The sequence below is a fragment of the Castanea sativa genome, chromosome 6, assembly GCF_040712315.1.
Source record: "Castanea sativa cultivar Marrone di Chiusa Pesio chromosome 6, ASM4071231v1".
Taxonomy (NCBI): Eukaryota; Viridiplantae; Streptophyta; class Magnoliopsida; order Fagales; family Fagaceae; genus Castanea; species Castanea sativa.
The window spans coordinates 59,189,908-59,214,360 of NC_134018.1; the positions used below are offsets into that span (position 1 = coordinate 59,189,908).

The following is a 24,453-nucleotide window of genomic DNA, read 5'->3' on the forward strand; positions in this document are numbered from 1 at the left end:
ATATAGTTTGAGTCTCAAAATTTTATTAAGCATATTGAATGCTTTAAAGCTTGATATATTTATATCATTATGCGGATCTTGTTGTTTTCAATAACTTATTTGCATAGTGTTTATTAAAATATATAATTTTTGGTATACTTTATGTTAAATGTATGATAAAAAAGCTAAAAGGTAGTTTTCATATATGTAATAAAAAAAATAAAAAAATAAAAACAACAACAACACAAAGACATAAAACTAAAAGCTAAAAACTAAGCAAACTATAAATAGAAATTTAAGCCTTTTTTACCCTTATCTATGAATTCTAACAAATTAAGATTAACATGTATTTTTTATTGTATCATTTTATTTTTATTTTTATAAATGTAATAGAATTTTGACTTATGACATCCGCCTTATAATGAATGGTTTTTATCATCTAGTTGATTGTTTTTTATCATTTGGTCAATATATCAATCAATTTTTTGTGTAAATAGAGATCAAATTTCAAATCTCTTATTTAATGGCAAGAGACTTTGCAAGTTAAACAAATTGAAACCCGCATTTTTTTTTTAATTTTATCATTGATATAAGGCTATGCTAACCTAGGAAGCACGTGTACTTTATTTTGGATGTTGTACCTATATCATACTCATGTCATAATGGAATCCTATCAGTTGTGTCATGTTGTAATTTTTCAAATATTATTCGTGTTGCCGTTTCATACCAGTATGTCCGTGTGTACTAGATGCTAACTTAGATTTTAAAAGTATAGAACCAATAATCATGCAAACAGTATTTCCTGGTCACGTTACAAATGACTCTGACAACTTCTTAAATTATATGTACATATTGAAAAATTTGAAAGAAAAATTTTATGGATTAAAAAATGTTTATTAAACTAGCCAGAAATTCAAACGACGGAACTGATTGTGAGATAGAGTGAATCCCAAATGGGCCCATAGAAGAATTTATCAAACCAGAGCCATAAACACAATGTTTTGTAACCTCATAGTAAGAATGAAACAAAATTTAGCATATTTGACGCCGGAGATTACCAATGAAACAAGACTTGGACTAACACTTTTTCCAGATGTTAATGAATACATGTGACCAGTGTGTACTTTTAAATATAAAATCCTAAATTTAAGAAAGAATTGTTATTTAACATAACACAGAAGGGACCTCCCAATCTGTGACCTGATAGAAATTACTTCCACAAGAATATTGAGCCTGAAATTTTGTCATGCCATCTTCTCCTTTGCTATCCATCTTTGACTCCTTCCCACAAATTTCAGAACCTCATCAATAAGAATCACAGGAGCTGAAACCAAGATGACCAAAATCCACTCACTCAGACTCAATGGTACAATACCAAACACATCTGCCAGGAATGGGACATAAAGTATGAGGCAATGAAGTCCAAATGAGACTGACATAGCAACCAAAAGCCAGGGGTTCCTCCAAGGTGGCATTTTGACCAAGCTGTTGTGTTCGGAAAGGGCGTTCAATGAATTGAACATCTCAATGGACACCAAGACAGAGAGGGATAGAGTCATTGCTTTCACTTTACCAACGGTAAAATAGTCACAAGGGTCTGTAAAAGAGATCATGTGACCCCCAGCAACCGTGAATGGACTCGCGGTGAAATTTGACCATGACGAGCATTTTCCCCAATTGCGAAGCTGAGAAAATTCAACTAGTGTATGCCCATCACTGACAAGATTGATACCCATAAATGAAGCTTGAGTGTACCACAGGATAAAGATGCCAACAGTTGCAATGCCCACATAAGTACCAATTACCTGCCATTTGGGAAGCATAAATATTTGCATGATGCAGTTTATTAACAAGAAACTTCATCTAATTGAGATTTGGAGTAAAATTTTAAGTATCAATGATTTATCTCCTGGAGTGGATGATAGAAAGTTTGATCTTGCAATATACTACTTCTCCATACTAAGTTAAAAATTTTCATTAGTTTCCATAATTTTTTGTTTTGGTGCTACAAATTTTTCATGATCTAAAATCTACTACATGTATCAGTTTGCTCAATGACCTGTAGATGTGAGAAAGAAAAACTCTAGTGGCAACTGAACAATAAACTCTCTGTAAAATGTGTTACTTTAAGACACCACTATTTTACTTAAAATGCATGATAAATAAATAAAAAATAAAAATTTGGTCCTTATAATGTATGATTGTGAGAATGTGTTGGTAAATAATAGTTTTGTGCCTGTGAATATAATTCAAGAAAGGCATATTATGCATGTACATATAAAATTAAGCAAGTATTTTGCAGTTCTGTATTTACTGACATTTTATACTTACTATATTGGTGAACTAGTGATTATAACAAATTTAAATGCTGGCTTAAAATAATTTTTTCCAGAAAGTTCCATTTTCTAAAAAAGAAAACAGAAACAGAACTTATATGCCAATGCAGATAATTCCAATTTTAATTTTCAACTAAACCACCAGCGTTATTCTCCTTACCATGTCCTGTCCACAGCATCCCAACTGCCATGACAGGACATGGTAGATAAAAATATTTTAAAGAACTCCCATTTCTTAACATTAATTATTACATAGAAAAGATCTTTATCTAACTATTTAATGTTTTTTATCTACTTCTATGCTTACATGGTGACAAAAGACTCACTAGGACATTAAACCATTGCAAATACTAGCACATAAAGTTAGCTATTTTTTGTCAGTGATGTGGAGCACTATGAATTACAAACCAATGGGATTATCACCCAATAATTTTATTAGAAAGTGAAAATATTTATCTATCTGCAATCAAGGAATTAGGCCACAATTCTTATTCTTTCAGATAGCAGCATATAATAGACAAGCAAGGGCTAGCCTAACTTCTGCCATACAGAAGCTGGAAGTGAGGAAGAAGAGTGTAAACGAATACTAACCAAATAACGGAGAAGAATCCAAGAATTTATTAATGCATCATCACTTCTGCGGGGTGGTTTTCGCATTATATCAACATCAGCAGGGTTAAAACCAAGAGCAGTTGCAGGAGGTCCGTCAGTAACCAAGTTCACCCACAGGAGCTGTACAGGTATCATACACTCTGGTATCCCCAGGGCAGCAGTCAAGAATATGGATATTACCTCTCCAACATTTGATGATATCATGTACCTGCAAATTGAGGAAATAAAAATGACTTCCTCAAACCATTCAAAAGGTGAAAGGTGACAAACTAAGAGATGGTACCTAATAAAGGCTTTCATGTTATTATAAATTGAGCGACCCTCGGCAACAGCTGAAACAATGGTACTAAAATTATCATCTGCCAATACCATATCTGAAGCTTCTTTTGCTACCTGTGTAAGCATGAAGGATTATTAACATACCACTCTAATTTTTAAAGAACATACGACAGGGCCTGAAGTTGAAGAGAAAATGAACACATCTTTTCTAACTAGTCAGAGGATCGTTTTAATGCAAGGAAAATCTAACAATAATTAGACAGTGGGTGCCACAAAGCCCTTTAGAATAGAGAACAGGCTTGTGGTGGCACCACTTCACAGCAGGAGAGAGAGAGAGAGAGTGGCAACCCACAATAGAAGCCCTAAAGATTAACTGGCCATTTACCTCAGTACCAGTAATTCCCATGGCGATCCCAATGTCAGCAAGTTTAAGTGCAGGTGCATCATTTACCCCATCCCCAGTCATTGCAACAACTTCCCCCATCTCCTTCAGCATCCTTACAATGTCTTGCTTATGCCTAGGCTCAGCACGTGAGAACACCTTCCCTCCAGGTCTAGACAATATTTCAATTTGTTGTGAAGGCGAGAGAGCCGCAAACTCTTTACCTGTTAAACTTCTCCCTCTAAGATCCTCGCTTTTAGAAAATAGATTAATTTCCCGACAAATGGCCTCAGCGGTGGACTTATTATCCCCAGTTATCACCATAACTTTAATCCCAGCTCCTCTACAATCCTCAATTGCTTTATGAACTTCCTCACGTGGAGGGTCCTGCTCAATTCAATTATTAAATAAAAACCTTTAAATGATATAGAACAATTAATCTAATTGATGTGAAAAAAAAATGTGGCCTATACTCACTCTTAGACCAACAACTCCAACAAAAATCAAGTCACTTTCAATTGAGGAGTATGAAGCCGGATCAAGCAACTTTTTGTGGGCAGGATGACTCTCAGAATAGTAGTCAGAAAACTCTCCCAACTCATCCTTATATGCCAAACCCAAGCAGCGCAATCCCTTTGAACTCATCTCCACGAGTTTCAAGAGCAATTGTTGCTTACAAGGTTCATCTATTGGAACAACGGATCCATCGGCAAGTTGGACGTGTGAAGTGCGCTCCAGTAGACTCTCAACCGCACCCTGAAAATCCAAATTAAATAAACTGTAGAAGAACACTAGATTAAATAAGCATCCAAATATGATACCAGTTTGTGAATAAGGCAATGTTGACCCAACCACATAAGAAGGGTGTATAGGAACTTTCTGAAGGAATAAATCTCAAACCATACAATTCAGTCAAAGATTTTATTGGGAGGAAAAATGCTTATCATAAAAATACTGTAAAGATGCAATTCCAATTTCTGGAAATTTTCCCAAAAACTAATTTTAATGAGTTTATATTTTAAGGAAAAAAATAAAAATAAATCCAAAACCTTGATATTAAACATAAAGCTTCAGAGTAAACATCAAAGGGACAATATCACTACTGAACATGGTTTTCAAGACTTGACAAGTCAACTCTGTAAAAAATTTACTAAAGGAGTAAGAATTCAAACAAACATCACTGAGCAAGATACAGAGCCAGCTTTGCCAAGGTGACACTAGTAAGGATGATTTCCCAGTCAATTCAGAAGTCTTCCAGTAGTGAAAAATAGAAGATATATATATATATATATATATATATATATATATATATATATATATATATAACAATGAAACTTAACAGCCTGTTTACAGTTATGTCCAAAATTCAGACAACACAAGATATGGACAAGGCTTGAGGCAATATGCAGCATATCAGTTCAGTTGCAGATCAATCTGAAATTGAATAATATGTAGCAGGCTAGCAGCAGATGAAGTTTGACTTTGAACAAATATGCAACAGCAGATGAGGATAGATAAGAAGCAGTATATTAGGATGATATTGTTTGAAATTTGTATTTGATAGGAGTTAGTTTCTATTTGTTAGGATGGTTTTCCCATTATTTGTATTAATTATGTAATGTGAAGGAAGGAATGGAACACAATAAGAATAAAACCCAAATTTCTCTATTCTCTCCCTCATGTTCTAGGAGGCTAGTCACCTCAAATTTTACAAAATTCCTGTTGCACTCTTTGATAAAATCGCTTCGTAGCATTTACACATTTCTATTGTTTGTCCAATCAGTATAACATGTTACAACATACAATATAACAAGTCAATTATCTAGTCAATACTTCCTATGAATGAAGTCAACCTACCAAGTCAATTAAAGACACCATTTAATCTTCTTCTCATTTTACCAACAGCAACAACACAATTTAAAACCAACTTGTAAAAGAAATTTGGAGACGGGCTATACATTAGACATTATCCTTCTGACAAAAACCAGAAAGACGACAATCTAACACTCACCTTGACAAGAAGTCGGTTTTGCCCGGTTGGTTCCCGGACAATAACACTCATTGACTTCCGAATGCGATCAAACTCCAACATGGCAACCTGTTTTGATCTTTTTGTCCACCACTCACAACATCCTGTATTAAGCAAAAGTGAATGAATATAGAAACTTTCACCATGGCACATAATTTACACCTTACAAAGAATATTTTTTCTGCTCACCTAATTTGACTGAGTTGCGGTCAATCAAATAGTTTGCAGCAAGTTCAGTATCACGAATTTTGCTCCTCGCCTTGGCATCTGGAACCCCCATCTTTTCAACCAAAACCTTAAGAGCTGCCTCAGTAGGCAAACCAGTAGCTCTATAGAGACGACCATCAAAATAGATCCCAGCATCATTACAAACAGCACATATTTCTGCCATGGCTTGCAAATTGGCATCCATATTGTAGCAAGTCCAGTCAACTATGCCCCCATCCTTGGGATCATAAGTAGTGCCTTCAACATGAAAGATTCGAGAAGCCGTAATTTTCCCTCCCAAAGTGAAGAATTCTGTCACAGACATCTGATTTGTCGTCAAAGTCCCAGTTTTATCTGAACAAATAACTGTTGTGCATCCCAAAGTTTCTACACTTGGAAGCTTCCGCACAATTGCATTCTTTTGTGCCATTTTCCTAGTTCCAAGAGCTAAACAAGTTGTTATAACAGCAGGAAGGCCTTCTGGGATGGCAGCTACTGCAAGGGCAACAGCAATCTTAAAATAGTATGTGCATTTCTCAAAAGAAAAACGAATATTTGCAGGCCATCCATCCACAACATCCCAAGAGAGGAAATGTTTGTAGTTTATGACCCACACAACAAGGCAAACAAGCCCAATTGCAGTAGTAAGTCTGCTCCCAAATTCATCAAGCTTCTTCTTCAAAGGGGTGTCACTCTCTTCTAGAGAAGCCTCATGTATTTGCGTTTGTATCTTCCCAATCTCAGTGTTCATCCCCGTACTAACGACAATACAGATGCAGCTCCCATTGACAATTGTTGTGCCTGCAAAAACCATATTTTCTTTAGCTTGCAATTCACAGTCATCCACGAATATAGGTTCAGTGCCTTTCAACACAGGATTTGCCTCTCCAGTCAATGAGCTCTGCTCAGCTCTCAAAGTCGTAGTTTTCAAAGCTGCAACCCTCATATCAGCAGGGACTTTGTCTCCAACTCGCAATTCCACAATATCCCCTGGGACCAGCTCTCGTGCAGGCAAGTTGGGCACAAAGTAACCATCCCTTAAAACCTTTCCAGATTCACTTTGCATCTCCTTAAGGGCCTCAAGTGCCTTTTCAGCATTAGTCTCTTGCCAAACTCCAACAATGGCATTGAGGACTAGAATCAAGACAATCACAAATGGTTCCACATAGGCTTCAAATCCAGACTCTCCTGCTTCACCTCCATGCATGTAAGCTAGAATGAATGATATACAGGCCGCAACTAGAAGTATCTTTATAAGCATGTCATCAAATTGTTCCAATACAAGTCTCCACAAGGGCTTCCCTTTCTCTTTGATGAGCTCATTCCAACCATACCTCTCACGCAGCTTCTCAACCTCATAACTGCTCAAACCCTTATCTATTTTCACATTAAACTCTTTCAAACACTGCTTCACTGGCCATGACCACGCAGGGAATGGTTTTTCATCCATTGCTGGTTCAACTTGGAGCACAAGTTTCACTCCAAACAAAAAAATTAATCAAAATTCTCTAGAAAAACATCTTAAATTCCTACAAAACAGTTCAAACACAGAGAACAAACTTCAGCAAGGCATTAACCATGCATCATCAAACTGTAAAATGAAACTCAAAAAAGAACAAAGCGCCACTCTCTAATTATAATGTCATAAAATATTGTTACAACAATTACTAAAAAAGATAAAAACTGCACAAGGAAATTTATTGCCAAATGAAAAATAAAGACTAAAAATAAAAGCTGCTACAATAATTTAGTGCCAAATGAAAAAAAAGCAGTGAGAATTATTAACTTTGACAACTAAAAATACAACGCTTTAAAACTTCTTATTTATTAGCAGAGCCAACCAACCATAATATTAGAGGCCACAATAAAGGCAGTTCCTAAAATCCAACCGACAAATTAAAGAGGAAAAAAAAAAACAAAAGGGTAATCTTTATAAGGAGCACATATTAGTTCTATCTTTTAATAAATAAAATTCATATTAGAACAAACGCTTCCCCAACAAAAAGATACATAAATAAATTACACATTAATGTTAACCACCCAGAGACAGTAAACCCACCATCAGATTCAGAAAACCATAACAAACAAAACCACCACAACCACTACACTTTTCGATTACCCACCAACCCAAGTACAAGACAACAATGAAAGAAACAAAGATTACAAAAAAAAAAAAAACCCTGAAATTTGTTGAATTGTGTAACACGCTCGAACCAAAAGAAACGTACCCTTTGGACAGGAAAATACTTCAGTAAATGACAAAGTTGATGGCTTGGAGGCAAAGCAAAAACAAAGCTCTCTCTTTTTTTTTTTTTTTCGGTTTTCTCAGAGAAAAAACTGAAACACCTTGTCAAACACACAAAGCAGTTGAAGGAGTTTGGAATGGACTAGACCAGACCATTAATCCTGGTTTTATACAAATCTTCTTGTTACTTTTGGACTGCTTTTTTCAAAAATCAAAAATTCCCCTCGGTCTTAACTGTTTTTAACTTTAAAAAATAAAAAATAAAAAATAAAACTTTAAAAAATTTTGAAATGCTAAACTGTATATACAGTTACTCAAATACCATTGGGTAAGGCTATCTTACGTTGTTGACTTGTGGGCTTGTGGCCGCATAATATGACAGTACGTACCAAACATAGGAATTTTTTTTTTTTTTTGATGGGCCAAACTTAGGATATTTGTTTGTTGTGTTTCTTTTAAGTTTTTAACTACTCCAAGACCAAGACCATATAGTAAAAATTTTCATTATTTCGACAAACAAATGTAGCAGGTTAATAATCGTATTTGTGTCTCCTGCCCAACCAAACGAAAGTAAGTTTTGTTGGTTAAATGTGAGACATTGTAGGACAGTTTTGCTAGGTGATGGAATTCACACGAGGTTCATATATGTTCATATTTATGATGACCTCATTGGAATGTGGAAGGGCCTAAAGCGCCAAAGCGGTGAGTTCTTGCTGGCTAAGTTTTGTATTGTTTTGTTTGCTTTATACTGTAGTTTATACTTTATATATTGACTGACCCGGCATTTGTCGTCTAGATGTTACTACTTGCCAGTTTACAAACTTTAAATTTCAAATATCAGCTTCTACTTCTTTCGACGCAAGTTCAATGGACTCAAATGATGCGTCTTAAATTCAAAGTTCTCAAGTTTCATCGGTTTACTATTAGTCTTTAAAGTTTCGAGAGTATCTCATAAGTAAATGGTTAGAATAGTCTGACTAAAAGTTTGGATATTATTTTCTTATATTAAAAAATAACTAATATAAATTTCAATATCATGTGATATATGGATAAATTAAAAAAAAATACTCAAGAACAATTAAAAATTCATGTGCACATAGACTAGAAGACCGAGGAGAAAAATGAAAACTAGCATGGTAATTGAGGTTCTTGAGGAACAAAGGCATCTCAAGAATGCTATAGGAAGTCAACCATACTGAAAAGATGAGCTCCAAGGGAGGTAGCAGAGTCATATCAGTAACGGAAATAAGAAATATCTAGGAATGTGACTGTCACCTCTACATTTAATGCACTACACCAACTGAACTGACCGCATTTATGAAGAAATGACACCTAAACAGTATCTTCACAGCTCACAGTCCTTCCTACTACTACCAGAAGGCCTTAATGAGACAAGCATCTAAAGGATTCCCTAGAAATTGAACAAGTGGAAGGCTGAGATTTGGAAGGAATTATATAAGGAAATGACCTCCATAAAAATGGGAGGAGATAGAGGAAGAAGGGAGAGAAAAAAAGAGAAAAACAGAAGGACTCATTGTAAAATGATTAAACTTGATCAATATAAGAACATTTTCTTCCTCAAATTTGCTTATGAGAGATATTATGCAGAATTTATGTGTCCTTTTAACTTGAGCCCAGTCAATCTTGAGCCTAAACTTACGTGGCTTTGTACTTTGCTTGTAGGATCTATTTTCTAACAAATTTATTGTTTTGGACTTATTGAGTTGACATCCACTGTTCTTGGTGGGTTTAGTCTGCAATTCTAATCCTTACATGTAAGATTCCACTTTTATTATTAAAATAATTATAGTCAATTATCAAAATTATATATATATATATAAAGAATAAAATTTCTTTTATATTTTTTGGAAAATTTTGATAATAGAGTGCCACTTAGGAGAAACTATATTAATAATTTTAGTATATTTATAATGCATTACATGACAAAAATGAAAATAAAAAAAATGGCCATCCACTTAAGCAATCACAATTACAAATTGTATGTATATAAGTTTTCTACTGCTTGCATATTTTATGACTATATGTGTGTATATATATATATATATATATATTTCAAAAGGTAATATTTATTCTATCTTTGTTATTATAAAGAAAACAAAATGTGATATGAAGATTTTTGCTTGTTTAGTTTGCCTTACTTTTCCAATGAATTTATTTAGGTTTTTCAATTATGTATATTTTTTAATTGTTACTTCTTTTCTAAGAATAGTTTTACTTTTCATAACTTACTTTTTAATTAAAATAAGCTAATAAAACTAACCTATACAAAAACAAGCTATACTGTAAGTGCACAATTGCACCTGGACCCAAAGACAATCACGGACTCAGGCCCAATGAGCCTTAAACAATAAAATTTGTAGAGTGTGGGCTTGAAACCTAGGTTAGAAGTACTGGGAACTTGATAACAGGCTTTTATAAGCAAACACAAGTAAATAACGAACGATAATGACAAATGGATCTCCTCGGACTCGAGCCGAGAACTACTTCTTTATTATTTCTCTTTCTTCCTTTAAGATTACAAGTTCTTAATTTCTTTCTTAATTTTCTGATCCCCATTTTCTTTGGCATTTACCCCCCTTTTATACTTCCTTCCCTGATACTTTTTGAACAGTGACTAGAAGTTTCCACCTCACTGTTCAGGGGTCACCTCCCCATTAATGCGACCAGGGAGGTAGGTGCAGAGCCTTTAATGCGGAGGTGGCAGCCTTTATTCTTGATATTTTCTTTAATATTGGTGCATCTAGAAGATTCAGGATGTCCCCTTTTAACCACTGGTCTTTCCAGAGTTGTGCTTTTGACCTTCATAATGAAACTTTGAATTCTCTAAGGCTTTTCCGAGGAGAAGTTCGTCCTCGGCTGTATCTTCGGACTCTCGGCGTATGGGCGACTCATAGAGTTTAATCCTGGAGCAGGTCGGTCCTTCATGTTACAGCCCAAAGGCCCATATGCCCATTTGAGCCCTCTTACTCCCCACATATACTATCTTCAACTTTGGACTTGTAAAAAAAGGTCCGTATTAAATAATCACAAACAAATTGATAAAAATATATAATGCAAAAATTGTTGTGCTTAAATTTGCTTTTATATTAAAAAAAAAACCTTAAATTTTCAAAAGACAAAATAAGAGCAATAAGGAAGTGTTTTTGCTTAAATTAAAATACCCATAACTATAAAAATAAGTTAAGAGTAGTTCTAGTAATTAATAAGGGAAATAAATTCGTTTTCAAAAATGAAGGGAGAGCTATTATAAAAGAAATAAAAGAATGTTGAGAGTTGAGACCAAAAGGTAATAAATTGTTTAGAGTTTACCGTTTTCTTCCTTGCCCATTATTTATTCAAAAATAAAATAAAAAATTGATTAAATAATTAAATAATTTTTTTCTAATAATTTTTTTTTTATACAATTGATAATTATTATAGTATCATAGTACAGAGAGGTTTATAAATTTTTGATGGAACATTATCAAGGCCAGGCCTACAAGAATTTATTCTGACAGTTGGCGAATTAGTTCCATGCTTACATTATTTCCCATTATTTGTTTTCATGAGAATATAAACAAAGTACATGCATGAATTAATTCTGACCAGTCAAGTAATTCTTGTATATTAATATATATTGGCTTGCAAAATGCTTTACTTTATAATAATAATATACAAATTGAATATATTATTGTATATTCCATTTTTGAAAGACAACGAAGAAAAATTATGAGAGACTCGGGACAAGGACTTCATGACCGCTACATTGCTTAAGGTATGAAGTCAAATTATTGGTCTCATTAAATAAATACTACTTTATTATAATACAATATAAGCAAAGATCTTTTCTCAAAAAAAAAAATATAAGCAAATACTTTAATGCAAGAAGGAAACTTCCAGGAAACTTCGGCTGTTACCTTTGTCCAAAATGGGAATCATATTCATAGATTTGAATGGAGTGGCTGCTATCATTTGGGGAATTCCCACTTCCCAGTTTTTGGCATCCATTTGTCAAAGTCAGGGACTTCTCATAATGCCTTTTTTTCTTTTCTTTTTTAAGTATTATTATTATTATTTTTTGTTTGAAGTGTAGGCCATTGCTTTTGATGAGAAAAAGACACTATCTGATTGGTTATACCTTTACTCCACTGTTCCAGAGTCTTCTTTTGAGTAGTCACCACCAGCTTCTTTTTCTTTTCGAGGTTTCCTCTCTGGGCAAGTAAGGAGTATTCTTTGGTATAAATAAGATAGAACTAAAAGTTTATGGTTTTTTTTTTTTTTTTTGGTAATAATTATTTTATCATTTTTCAAGAAGAAAATATAATTACTTTATTCAACAACAAAAGATATGGGTAATTATCGAGTATTCTTGAAGTACCTTAAATGCGTATTCATTCTCTCACATAACTGTAAATCCTACTAATTAAATTTATGATAAAACCCACAATTCATGTTAAAGGAGGGAGTATTCAATCATTTTTCAAAAGATACTATTTTTTTTTTGATACATGATAGAATTCTTACTCTAACCTAATCTAAATATATATGTGTGTGAAGCTTCCTTCTAAAGACTTGAACCACAACCCTTACCCCTCACACCTCATAAGTATCTATACTTGTGAAGTGACCACCACACCAAAGGTGCACGGTGATTAAAAGATATATTATCAACTAAGCTAACTAAAACATAAGTAATTGATTGTATCAATTAAGCTAACTACAACATATAAGTAATTTTCTCAAAAGAAGAAGAAGAAGAAGAAGAACATACACGTAATGGATTAAGATCTTCTAGATTTCCTAGAATACTCTACCAAATAATTTTTTTTAAAAATTTTAACAATTCTTTAATGATTTAATGGTCTAGATTTTGCCATATCAGCATTCCACTAACAATAATCTTAATTGTTTTATTTGCAACATTATTTGATTTTTAAAAAAATATTGTTAGTGGAATGTTGACATGGCAAAATCTAGACCATTAAATTATTAAAGTGTAGTTATGATTTAAGGAAATCTATTGATGGAGTACTCTAGAAAATTTAGAGGATCTGAATTCACAAGTAATTACTAATTAGTTATTACATTGAGGCTTCATTTTAGGAGTTCACAAAGGAATGGAATGATCATTATATAGTATCCCTATATATAAAAAAAAAAAAAAAGGGAAAACATATAAATTACACCATTTAAGTTTGGTCAATTATCATCTTCGTCCTCTAAATTTCATTTTTGTCATTATGGTCCTTTAAGTTCATGGTTGTTGTCAAAGGTGGTCCTTCCATCCATCTTGTTAAAAAATTATCGTTAAACCCTAAAATAACATAGTTCAAGGGTTTTTTTTTCACCAAATCTCAACAAAAGCTAGGTAAGACAACCTCTATCTAAACCAAGAAGTTTGAAGGGTTTCTCCTCATCATTATTAGATAGATAGAACTTTGCAAGGATTAACTCTTTTATTATTATTATTATTGTTGTTGTTGTTGTTGTTGTTGTTGTGTGTGTAGATAATATAAATAATAAAGGAGAAGAGTTGTGAGGTTTAAACCACAGACATGAGACATTACAAATAATTCAACTGCCACTCGACCATCAATTGAATCCTATAATTAACTCAATTAATTGGTGTTAGGATTTTGTTTTTTGATCTTCCATATTCACAGTGATTGAAAATGAAGCAAAAATAAATGAGAGTGAAATCATTTCATATTTTTGCCGAAGCTCCATTGCGTGTTTTCTTTTTAAATAAAAAATGTAGACTTTATTGTTATTTAAAATTTAATTTAATTATTTTTTTTGTATACAAAAATAATTTTTTAATGGTTAATATATAGTAGTTAGAGATGAAAGGATTAATGATGGTAACAGATGTGAATTTAATGGAATAAAATAACAAAAAAAAAAATTGACCAAACTTGAAAACGATGTAATTTTTACTTTTGCAATCTTTTTAAATTTGTTGTTTGAAAAAGAACTTATAACGAAAGTTAATATATTGACATGACAAATACTATGGATGGAAGGAGAAGTTATTACATGCAGCAGATGCATGTTTCTTCTCTCTCACAAAGGGGTAGACTCCAAATTTTTCGGATGAAGAGCCATCAATAGTTTCAGGCATGCACGTCAAACACGTGACTAGAGTTGGTGGGGAAAAGAGCTCCATTTGATTATTCAATTCCCTCCTATTTTTAGTCAAGTTTATTTGATTTTTAAATGTCATATGTGTTATAAAAACAGGAAAAAAAAACTTATCTATGTAGATGTGATGTAATATGGATGGAAGAGCAAACATAAATATTGTAATATCAGCTTGTAGGATTATTTCTTTCCGAAATGAATTCATCGCTACTTCTTTCAAAAAAATAAAATAAATATTAACTTAATATTAAATATAAAGTGATAAAATTAGCCTACTTATAATTTGATCCATCCCATTATATAGACACGAGTTTAAAATTTAAGCACTGGGTGTGATTAAGCAAAAAAAAAGAAAAAGAAAAAGAAAAAAGCACATAAAAAAGCACAACCTATGAATGAATATGAATGTAATAATATAAGAGAAAATTTTGTTGCACATTTGTTAATGTACATTCCGTAAACATAATATTCATATTTTCACACTCGATATCCACATTTTTAAAGAATATTCATATTTAACAACTGAGTCTGATAATATGTATAAAGATGGTACATTAGTGAGTGTGAGATAATCAATACCCTATACATGATTGGCAAATGCTTCATATGATTTTTTTTATATATAAATTATAAACTAAACTCAGTTTGGTGTAATACATTTTTTTTAATAAAAATCAATAGTTTGAAAAGAACATAAATATTCATATTTTATTTAAAATATATTATGGACATATAAAAACAAGTTATCTTTGAGCTGTATAATAACTATTTACAAATAAATAAAGGTGACAAAAATATAATTTAGAGACTATTAAAGGTAAAAAGTGAGAACTATAAGGGTCTTTCTATAGAAGTTAATACTTGGATAGAGGGAATTCTAAATTTCTAATACCATTTTATAGGGTTAAATTAAATATATATATATGTATGAATTAAATTAAATTAATCCAAGAAATAGTGCAAAACTGGAAATTAAAAAGTCATACAAGAAGTCAACCACTCAAGAACATAAGGACGATGTGAATCATGTGATCAATTATTTGAGACTATTATTTAAACTTTGTCACGTTCATATCACGACAATGTGTACGGATTTGAGGAGGAGAATCTCAATTGAGTTAGGTTTAAAATTCTAACAATTATGAAGCTTATCCTTATAAGGGTGGGGTAAAAATCAGACCCGTTGAGATGTTGACACATCGCAAATATCTGACATGTATCAACATCTCAATAAGTCTAGTACTTTTGTGCACAGTACTCAAGCCAGTTTCCATACAAGTGACTTTAGAAAAGAGTTACTACATTCATACATAACTTTAGTGGATGGATGCTCCTCCTTTGAGATATGCCCCCTTGACTACTCCTGATGGGCTTCTTGGCTTAGAAGCTGAGTTGGATTCTAGGAAGCCTCCCTCTGGTAACTTTTGGGGGAGTTCAGAAACTTACAAAGAACTTTTTTGATTCAATGTTATTTGTGACTTTTACCGTTTAAAATTAAGAAGTTTCAATTTGTAGGAGTTTTTGGACAACTACTAAGAGCATCCACAGCAGTGGAGTTAAAAATTTAGCAATTTAGCTCCACCAAAAGTTACTTTATCTCTTTTACCTACACATCTTTGCGATGGATCTATTTTACTTTCAACACAATAAAATAATATAAACATCACAATAAAATAATATATCTACCACGATAAAATAATACATCTCACTACAATAAAAACACCAGCGATAAAAAGGTAATGTGAACACAAAATAAAAAATTAATTTTTTTTTAACTAATGAGCAGTGCACATCTATCATAGATGTCTGTAGATATTTAAAAAAATATAAATTTAGCTTCACTACTGCATGCTTCTTTTTGATATTTTGGTGGAGTTAAAATAGCTATATAGCTATTTAGCTCCATTGCTGCAAGTGCTCTAACTTTTTATTTTTTTTTTATTTTTTTTTAGCATGATTGGATGGTAGATAGTATCTTATTCTTTTTAGAATAATAATGACTTCGGCTTTGGCCCAAAACTTTTTTGGACAGTAATACACAGCATCAGCATAAATGCACGGTTAGCTGTCAGATCATTATTCCAACACATTTGAATGCACTAGGAAGTAACAATGATGTCTTACCGACCAAGCGTACAGACTATCAATATATATGTCTATATAGTTAAACCTATGGCTTTTACCTTGTTTTTGTTTTTGTGATTGGTTGGGCAATCACTTTAACCCAAGACACTTTTTCACCCATCCAGCAAACTTGGATTCATTTTCTCCCTAACAAAGAGTTCAAAAAAAGAAAATCTTTCTTTTCTATCGTATCAATGAAAGCTAATAAGCTATTATCAACTAAATTATGTTGCTTCAAGTGAGAACAAATAAAAAAGTACTATATTTAGCCCCAAAAAAAAAAAAATAGTACTATTTCTTCAACTCTTTAAAGGTTCAGCAACTCAGCTTTACTAAAAGATGGAACCTTCCACAAAAAAAAAAAAAAAAAAAAGGGGAGGGGGGGGTGGGGCCTCGCTAAATTTAAGCCTACACCACACATAGGAAAGAGTTCAGCTTGGGCCTTTCGGTTTTGGGCATCAATTTAATTCCATGCCACTCTTTATTGAAAAAAAAAGAAAAGGAAATTGCAAATTACACTCTTAAGTTTGAGAGCACTTAAATTTTAAATTCAAAAATTTCAAAATTTAGAATTTATCCTCTAAAATTTGGAGGTATTTAAATTTTACTATTTTACCCCTACTAAGCTATTATCAACTAAATTATGTTGCTTCAAGTGAGAACAAATAAAAAAGTACTATATTTAGCCCAAAAAAAAAGAGTACTATTTCTTCAACTCTTTAAAGGTTCAGCATTTCAACTTTACTAAAAGATGGAACCTTCCACAAAAAATAAAAAAAAGGGGGCCCTCGCTAAATTTAAGCCCACACCACACATAGGAAAGAGTTCAGCTTGGGCCTTTTCGGTTTTGGGCATCAAATTTTTTTTTTGGGCACCAATTTAATTCCATGCCACTCTTTATTAAAAAAAAAAAAAATTACAAATTACACTCTTAAGTTTGGGAGCACTTAAATTTTACCTCCAAAAATTTCAAAATTTAGAATTTATCCTCTAAAGTTTGGAGGTATTTAAATTTTACTATTTTACCTTCTAACATTTGGAAAATACGCTCAAACTTCCGAAAGTAAAATTTAAACACTATACTACCTCACATTTTTGGTGTGATGGTCACTCTACAAGTATAAGTATTTGTCGAGTGTGGGGGAGTAAGGGCCGATTTCAAGTATTCAGGAGGAAGTTTCACACAAATATATATTTAGATTAAGTTAGAGTAGAATTTTACGTTATATAAAAAAAAAAAAAAATTATTTGCAATGACAAAAGTTTAATACAGTTAGTGGAAGACTCCAAGTCAACCACTGACAACTTCACAACGAACCTACCGTCCGATCCGCTGACCAAAATCTCAAAATCTGACGGCCACGATTAACTTCTGTATAAATTTTGGGCTTTATATATAAGCAAACGCTCACTTTTCTCTTTCTTTAGGGTTTGCTTTTCTCTCTCTATTGCTCTGAGACGAATCGGATTCGGTGTCTTTAAGCTTAAGGTACTTTCCTCTAATCTCTCTCTTAACAATTCGTTAATCTTTCTCGCTTTTTTCAAATCACTGTATTTTTTTTTTTTTTACTTTCTTTTTCTGTGTTTGGTTTCTCGGAAAAAAAGACAAGATTCCTTTTGTACTTGCTGTTGATTTTTTTTTTTTGTTTCAATAATTAATTGGTTTCTGCTTGACTTACAGAATAAGTCAGTTTCTTTTTTTTTTTTGTGTTTTCTCAGGAAACAAACAAAGGATTAGGGTTTTTTTTTTCTTTTCTTTGGATAGTCGCGACGATGAGGCCGATTTTCGTGGGAAACTTTGAGTACGATACTCGCCAATCTGAACTGGAACGCTTGTTTGGAAAGTACGGGAAGATTGAGCGCGTCGACATGAAATCTGGTTAGCGAACTTTGATTTTGATTTGTGTGTGTGTGTGTATATATATATATATATTGTGTCGAAGTTGTCATTAACTATTTGGTACTTGTGGTTTTTAATAATTGCAGCTGTTTTATAAGAATGTTTTGCTGATTGCTCATTGTTGTAGCTATCGAAATTTGAAGATAAATATTGCATGTTGTTCTAGTAACGTTGTTCGTATAAGTATGGGTGAAACTGTGTAAAAATATGCGTAATGTTGTTTAAATATTGAAAACTGTTGTTTAAAATATCTTACCAAACACCCCCTTGATTTCTCATTGTTCTTTAATGTAATGTGGCGTAGTAGGAGTCATTAATAGACTTGCTTCTACGTTGTGGCATGCGTTTGTGGAGGTTATCCACATGTTGAAGTGTGTGAGATTGAGGTTATCTTTCGTATCGGAGTGTTTTTATTTTTATTTTTTATTTTAGTGTTGTGGAAGATATCTCCAATGAAGTCCCTACATCTATTACTATTACCATTTTAAGTAATTTTATAGATTGGTAAGTTGCGCACACACCCAATCGGTGAGGGGAGGAAGTGCGAATTTAGCTACAGCTCATTGGATATTAGCATTATAATTAATTTTGGTGCTCTCTTTTGTAATTGAGTCAAAACTTCGGAACCCTTTTTTTTTCACCTTATATATTTGGGCACTCTCTACCTGGTTCCTTCTTCCTGTTTCTGTCCTCAATTATCTGAATGATCTGTTTTAAAGCAGAGTGGTATGGGTTGTGTGGGTTTTTTTCCGTAGCCTCTAGGTGATTTTTTTAGGCTGTGGCTGCTCCCTTGATTACCGGGCTCAAGGATATCCATCACGGCGATCTTTTATTAACAAAAGTTTTGTACAAACTTCAATTCATTGGATATGGATATATGGCTACTTGTGTAGTGTACATATCCAATGCCTGTTTCCTGATGGAAATGAATGGGGACCACAAATTTGCAATTTCTTTGGAGAAAACGTCCATATTTAAGTGTTTCTTTTGACGCAGGAACATCTGCTAATGGAAAATGAGCTGAGCTTCTATCTGGGCTCGCCAACATCTGTGCAATATACTTATTTTGGAAAGGAAACCATCTTGCTTGCCTGATCTCCTTCCACCCCACTGATAGCATCATCCTGCACTTTCTACACTCCGATCAATCCTTCACTCATGACTCACCCACTTCATCGCATGCCATTTCACAAGAATTTACATAGTGGAATCAGGCAATTTATTATGCCTTGCCTACCAACAATGATCATAGGGGATCAATGATGTCTGCATGCCATGCCAACAACTGAATGTAGTGGGATGAATGAATTCTGTCATGCTATGCCTTCCATTACTGAATTCGTGCTTTCTGAATGGCGAAGCATGCTTATCAGTGACATCTCAGACCTGAAATTTTGGATTAGAACTTTTTACATGCAACAATCATTAGTTCATCATGCAACACCTCTACGGCCTTATGTTCATCAGCCCCTCACTTTTATGCAGGTGTTGTATTTTTTGTTTTTGCCAGGGATAAAGAAAACGTGAGACTAATGTGCTACCAGCTGAGTGGATGATTTGCCATTGCTGTCCTTAGGTTCTATTGTTGATTTTTCTTTTGTTTTCGTACTGCAGGTTTTGCTTTTGTTTATTTTGTGGATGAGCGTGATGCTGAAGAAGCTATTCGTGCCATTGATAATAGGCCATTTGGTTATGACAGGCGTAGGCTGTCAGTGGAGTGGGCCAGGGTACAATATTTTTTACACTTAAAGTACCCATTTTTTGCTCACTTATATATCGTTATGGTCTTAAAGTTGCCAGCATTCTCGTTTAAACCATTTTAAAAAGGAATCGAGATCCACTTTTTCCAAAAAAAGAAAGGAAAGAAGAAACTACATCCTTCCATTATTATTATTATTTTTTTTTTTGAGAATCAGTATCCTTTCTTCCTGATCATGATGAGTTAATTTTTTCAGGGTGAACGAGGTCGGCCTCGTGATGGATCTAGGTCAGTGGCAAACCAGAGGCCTACTAAAACCTTGTTTGTAATTAACTTTGATCCAATACGCACAACTGTTCGTGATATAGAACGACACTTTGAACAATATGGAAGGATTCTTCATGTCCGAATTCGACGTAACTTTGCATTTGTCCAGTTTGAGACTCAGGAGGATGCTACCAGAGCCCTTGAGGCTACTCACATGAGGTTGGTAAAGGGGGTTTCCATTGCATTACTTGGCTAACTCTCATATGATTACAGTCTTTCTCTTCGTAAATGTGACCTAATGAACTTAATAAGTGCTGTCATTTTGCAGAAAGCTATTAGACAGAGTGGTTTCGGTTGAGTATGCTTTGAGGGATGATGATGATAGGGGTGACAGGAATTACGATAGCCCTAAAAGAGGAGGTTATGTTGGGCGTGGGGTTAGTCCTTACCGAAGGTCACCAAGTCCAGTGTATCGCAGGCGCCCAAGTCCTGACTATGGTCGTCCTGGCAGCCCTGTTTATGATAGGTACAATGGGCCAACATATGACAGGCACAGGGGTCCTGATTATGGTAGGAACAGGAGTCCTGAATATGGCCGATACAGGAGGTATTAATACTTTAAATGTCTCCTCATGTTGGTCAAACTCTGTGAAATTTTGCATTATTAAAACTTATGTTTTCCTTTTATTAATATATATATTTTTATTTTCTCCTTGAATCTCGACTTGCAGCCGGTCACCTGTTAGAAGGTCAAGAACTTGAAAGAGAAACTCCTGGTTCTGGGGAAGCGGTGAAATATGTAGCTTGGAGATGTTACTACTAGTTTAGGTATTTTCTTTTGTATGCACAATGGATATTAGGGTTAGCATTGATCATGGAGAAGTTTTTCCCCCCTTGAATTAGTAATCATGGAAAAGTTATTGGATATTACTTTTTAGGATTGACTATATTTGTCAAAACTTTTTTGTTCCAAGGCCTGATGTTGTGTCTAAAAGTGATTTGCATTTACATTTCAACCGTACAGATCATTGGCAATGACAACAGCTTAGGTCTAGAATATGGTTGTTGAGACCCTACAATCTGTGCAAGTTTTGAGATGGGCATCCGATTTTGACCCCTGATATAACAGCCCAACCCACCTTGTTCCCCCCGCTCCCCATTGTCTTAACCACAAACTTTTCACGTGTTAATAAATCTGAATTATTGTTGTCATCAATATGGACATGGGGGTGGACACATTTTGGATTTATCCAGCTCTAAAATACAACCTTTTGTAGCACGAGTTAAATTATCTGAAAAGTTTTGGGTGTTAGGTTGAGGAGAGTGAATTTATACTGGTGGCCTCAACTAGTTCTTCCTAAATTCTATAACAGCATGAAAGTTTTGTAAAACTAATCCCCAAGAAGGATCAAGCCTGCTTGAATTAGTTGTTTTCATCATATTTTATGTTCTGGGTGGTGGGATTAGTGGAGGCTCTGGTTGCTTTTTGTACTTAGCAGTGCGGCTATGTTCATTAATCTGGTTCGGTATGATCCATTGATATAAATGGGAGTGAATTAAATGTGATTGAATCATCAATAAACGAGGATTTTAGTACACTCATTATAGACTCTCACTCTCATGGGCTTTCAAGCGTTCAATGTCCATTTATAAGAACTCTTATCAAGCCCAGAATAGGTGATGGAAAGATGCCTTTTTTGTGCCCTCCAAACTACTGCTCCTACACTTTCCCCTTTTGAATTTCACATGGCATTGTCTTTGCGAAGAACGATTTGGGATTTTGTATTTGTTTTGCCTCGTTTTTCATCTAAAATAATGTCTCATCTATGTGAGCGGCTTACACAATATGTGTGTATCTATGGATGTCCCGTGTTCTTGTAAGGGCATTTATGTATGTTAGTTATAAATTTTGCCAACCCTTAAATCAAATCTTGACTCTGTCACTTGCTTTCCACCTTTCGCCCACTAAACACACACACACACACACGTATACACACAAACAAGTTTCATATCATTTAATTTCGGTCCTAGAATGAAGTTGCCTCCAAAGAAAATATTTTATGTTCACAAGTGTGCTTCTCACATCTAGGGAAACTTCGTTGCTTGTAGGGCAGCACTCACGTACAATGTGAATAATTATGAATAATTCCAGCGTGTTATGTACTATATACTTTTTGTTTTACGCTATTTCCTTTTATTGTAAACTATTTATTCTTCACGGGTGATGGACGGAAATTCATCACATTAAATGGATGCAGCAACTTTAGGAGATCTTGCTCCGGCCCCTTTGTAGTTGCTTCATTAGTTCATCTTCTGCCTATATATGTGAGCCTTTACTCTCATTGTAATGTATTGAGGAAATTAGAGAGACATTGAGAGTAAAAGAGAGATATATGTATATCAGTTTAGAAATAATATGTTGTGGTGGAAGACCAATAGACAAGAAGTAATTTAGATATAATATCATCCTCATATATCTTCTATTTTACAACACAACGGGCGTTTTTTCCTTTCCTTGTTATGCTTAGAATATTCCCCTTTTCTTGTTATGCTTAGAATATTCGATTTTAGCCATGGTATAGAGCATTTTTTGTAGTTACCTTGCTAGTGTAATGCTATTCTTATTGCACCAAAACATATAAATCATGACCACACTCAAATTGAAAATTGAAAATGGATATGAGCATACAAAGAAATACGCTTCATAATCTTTAACATTATTTTTTATTTTTACTTCAGGACAAGTTAACAATGTCCTAAAATAATTTATTAACAAATATTTTAAAGACATCCGCTAATCGAACTCTTTTACGTACTATGCCTTTCGCTAATTTACGGAAGGTTGTATAAAAAAGGAACAAAACTACAAAAGAAAAGATTGAAGGAAGTTCTTTTTCACTAAAATGAAAATTCTTTCATGGTGACAAAGTTAGCTGTTGGTGAATGGTAAAGTTAGAAGATTTTCTCAAGGTGCCATGGCTAGCACGTTTTCTAGTATGATTTAACATGTATTATTGTTTCAAATATAGTGAAATATCAAATTAATTTTTAAATGATTCATAACAAAAATTTTCTTTCATAAATAAAATTAAATTCAACAAACTTGAGTTTTACATCCTTTTATAATACTAAAATAATTTATAATTGATTATATACGAAATTTCTTAACTTTTTTAAAAAATTATTTACAATTAAACAATCGTTTAAAAACTCACATTTTATCATATTATAAAGTTTTGTTTTGATAATTTTAATGGTTGAAATTATATCATCTCAATATAAGGAGATAATATCTATTTAAATCTTTGACCTTTTCAAAAGAATCAAAATCTAAAGTTTTAGTATTTAGCATAGATGATTGGAAAATAACTTTGAATCACGAATACTTTTTCTCTTGAAATATGCATAAATGGGTGATGGTTTCCTTATAATTTACTTATATCCCAAAACTTGAAAATCTGTAACGTGTGATCCACTTTGAAATTACTTTTATTATAATTAGTGTTATTACATAATAGAAACTTTTACTTTTAGTAAAAAAGGATTTTTTTTTTTGAGAAGGTAGTAAAAAGAGGATTTTAAAAGGGATTTAATCTATTTGTGGAGACATATAATGTTTATATACCAAATTGGAGTGATTTACCTGTGACACAAAAGAATATAAAATATGACTAAATGATATGCTAAAGTAATAGTATAATTTTTCTTAAAATGCTGAGGGGCCTTTAAGTAAATTAATATATATGTTATAATTTTATTAGTAGTAAGAGGGATAAATCTATGTCGGTTCACTCAAAAAAGAAAGGGGAAGAAATTTAAAAAGCCGAAGTCCCTCCCTTTGTCATTGGAATATGTGCAACTATAAAACATTACGTGGATGATGGCAAAGTTATCTTTGTTGCTTAGAATAGCATCTAATTTCACAATTCCAATAGTCAAGAATAATAATTAAATTATTAAACTAATTTTTTTATGAGATTAGCTTGGTGGTTGTTTATCATGGTATATTCAACATTTTTTTTTATGAACGTATATTTAACATTGATCGAACTATAAATCAATGATGCAGTTACCATCTAGTCTTGACCAATTAATATTAGGTCATGAAGGGGTTTGTTGGATCTTTAGGTCCATATCGATCAAAGAGTAATAAGAGAATATACCATTGATCCAACCAAAAAATCAATGGTACAGTTTCCAATTAATGCAAGTTCATCAAGGAGTTTGTGGGATCTTTAGGTCCATATTGATCC

General features: G+C 33.3%; 2 protein-coding genes across 2 annotated transcripts; one reads left to right on the forward strand and one right to left on the reverse strand.

Moving 5' to 3' along the window:
• Positions 1-967: 967 nt before the first annotated feature.
• LOC142638920 (calcium-transporting ATPase, endoplasmic reticulum-type) lies at positions 968-8,272 on the reverse strand. The gene is made up of 8 exons (XM_075812997.1): positions 8,053-8,272; positions 5,807-7,353; positions 5,600-5,721; positions 4,066-4,344; positions 3,592-3,975; positions 3,211-3,320; positions 2,907-3,135; positions 968-1,784 (listed from the first exon to the last, which is right to left on the reverse strand). Exons 2-8 carry the CDS (start codon positions 7,272-7,274, stop codon positions 1,224-1,226), a joined length of 3,153 nt encoding a protein of 1,050 aa, XP_075669112.1. The 5' UTR covers positions 7,275-7,353; positions 8,053-8,272; the 3' UTR covers positions 968-1,223.
• Positions 8,273-17,741: 9,469 nt separating this feature from the next.
• On the forward strand, positions 17,742-21,173 carry LOC142638921 (serine/arginine-rich splicing factor RS31-like). Its single transcript, XM_075812998.1, has 6 exons — positions 17,742-17,823; positions 18,054-18,213; positions 19,849-19,961; positions 20,190-20,419; positions 20,529-20,807; positions 20,932-21,173. The coding sequence occupies exons 2-6, from the start codon at positions 18,108-18,110 to the stop codon at positions 20,960-20,962; spliced, it is 759 nt and encodes a 252-aa protein (XP_075669113.1). The 5' UTR covers positions 17,742-17,823; positions 18,054-18,107; the 3' UTR covers positions 20,963-21,173.
• The last annotated feature ends 3,280 nt before the right edge of the window (positions 21,174-24,453 follow it).

Bases quoted from the DNA above. Each gene is read 5' to 3' on its own strand.
- LOC142638920 (XM_075812997.1), bottom strand. From the start codon at position 7,274: ATGGATGAAAAACCATTCCCTGCGTGGTCATGGCCAGTGAAGCAGTGT. The intron at 5,722-5,806 runs GTGAGCAGAAAA...TGCTTAATACAG, and splicing joins CCGCAACTCAGTCAAATTAG to GATGTTGTGAGTGGTGGACA. The intron at 3,321-3,591 runs GTAAATGGCCAG...ATGCTTACACAG, and splicing joins TGGGAATTACTGGTACTGAG to GTAGCAAAAGAAGCTTCAGA.
- LOC142638921 (XM_075812998.1), top strand. From the start codon at position 18,108: ATGAGGCCGATTTTCGTGGGAAACTTTGAGTACGATACTCGCCAATCT. The intron at 19,962-20,189 runs GTACAATATTTT...TAATTTTTTCAG, and splicing joins TGTCAGTGGAGTGGGCCAGG to GGTGAACGAGGTCGGCCTCG. The intron at 20,808-20,931 runs GTATTAATACTT...CTCGACTTGCAG, and splicing joins GAATATGGCCGATACAGGAG to CCGGTCACCTGTTAGAAGGT.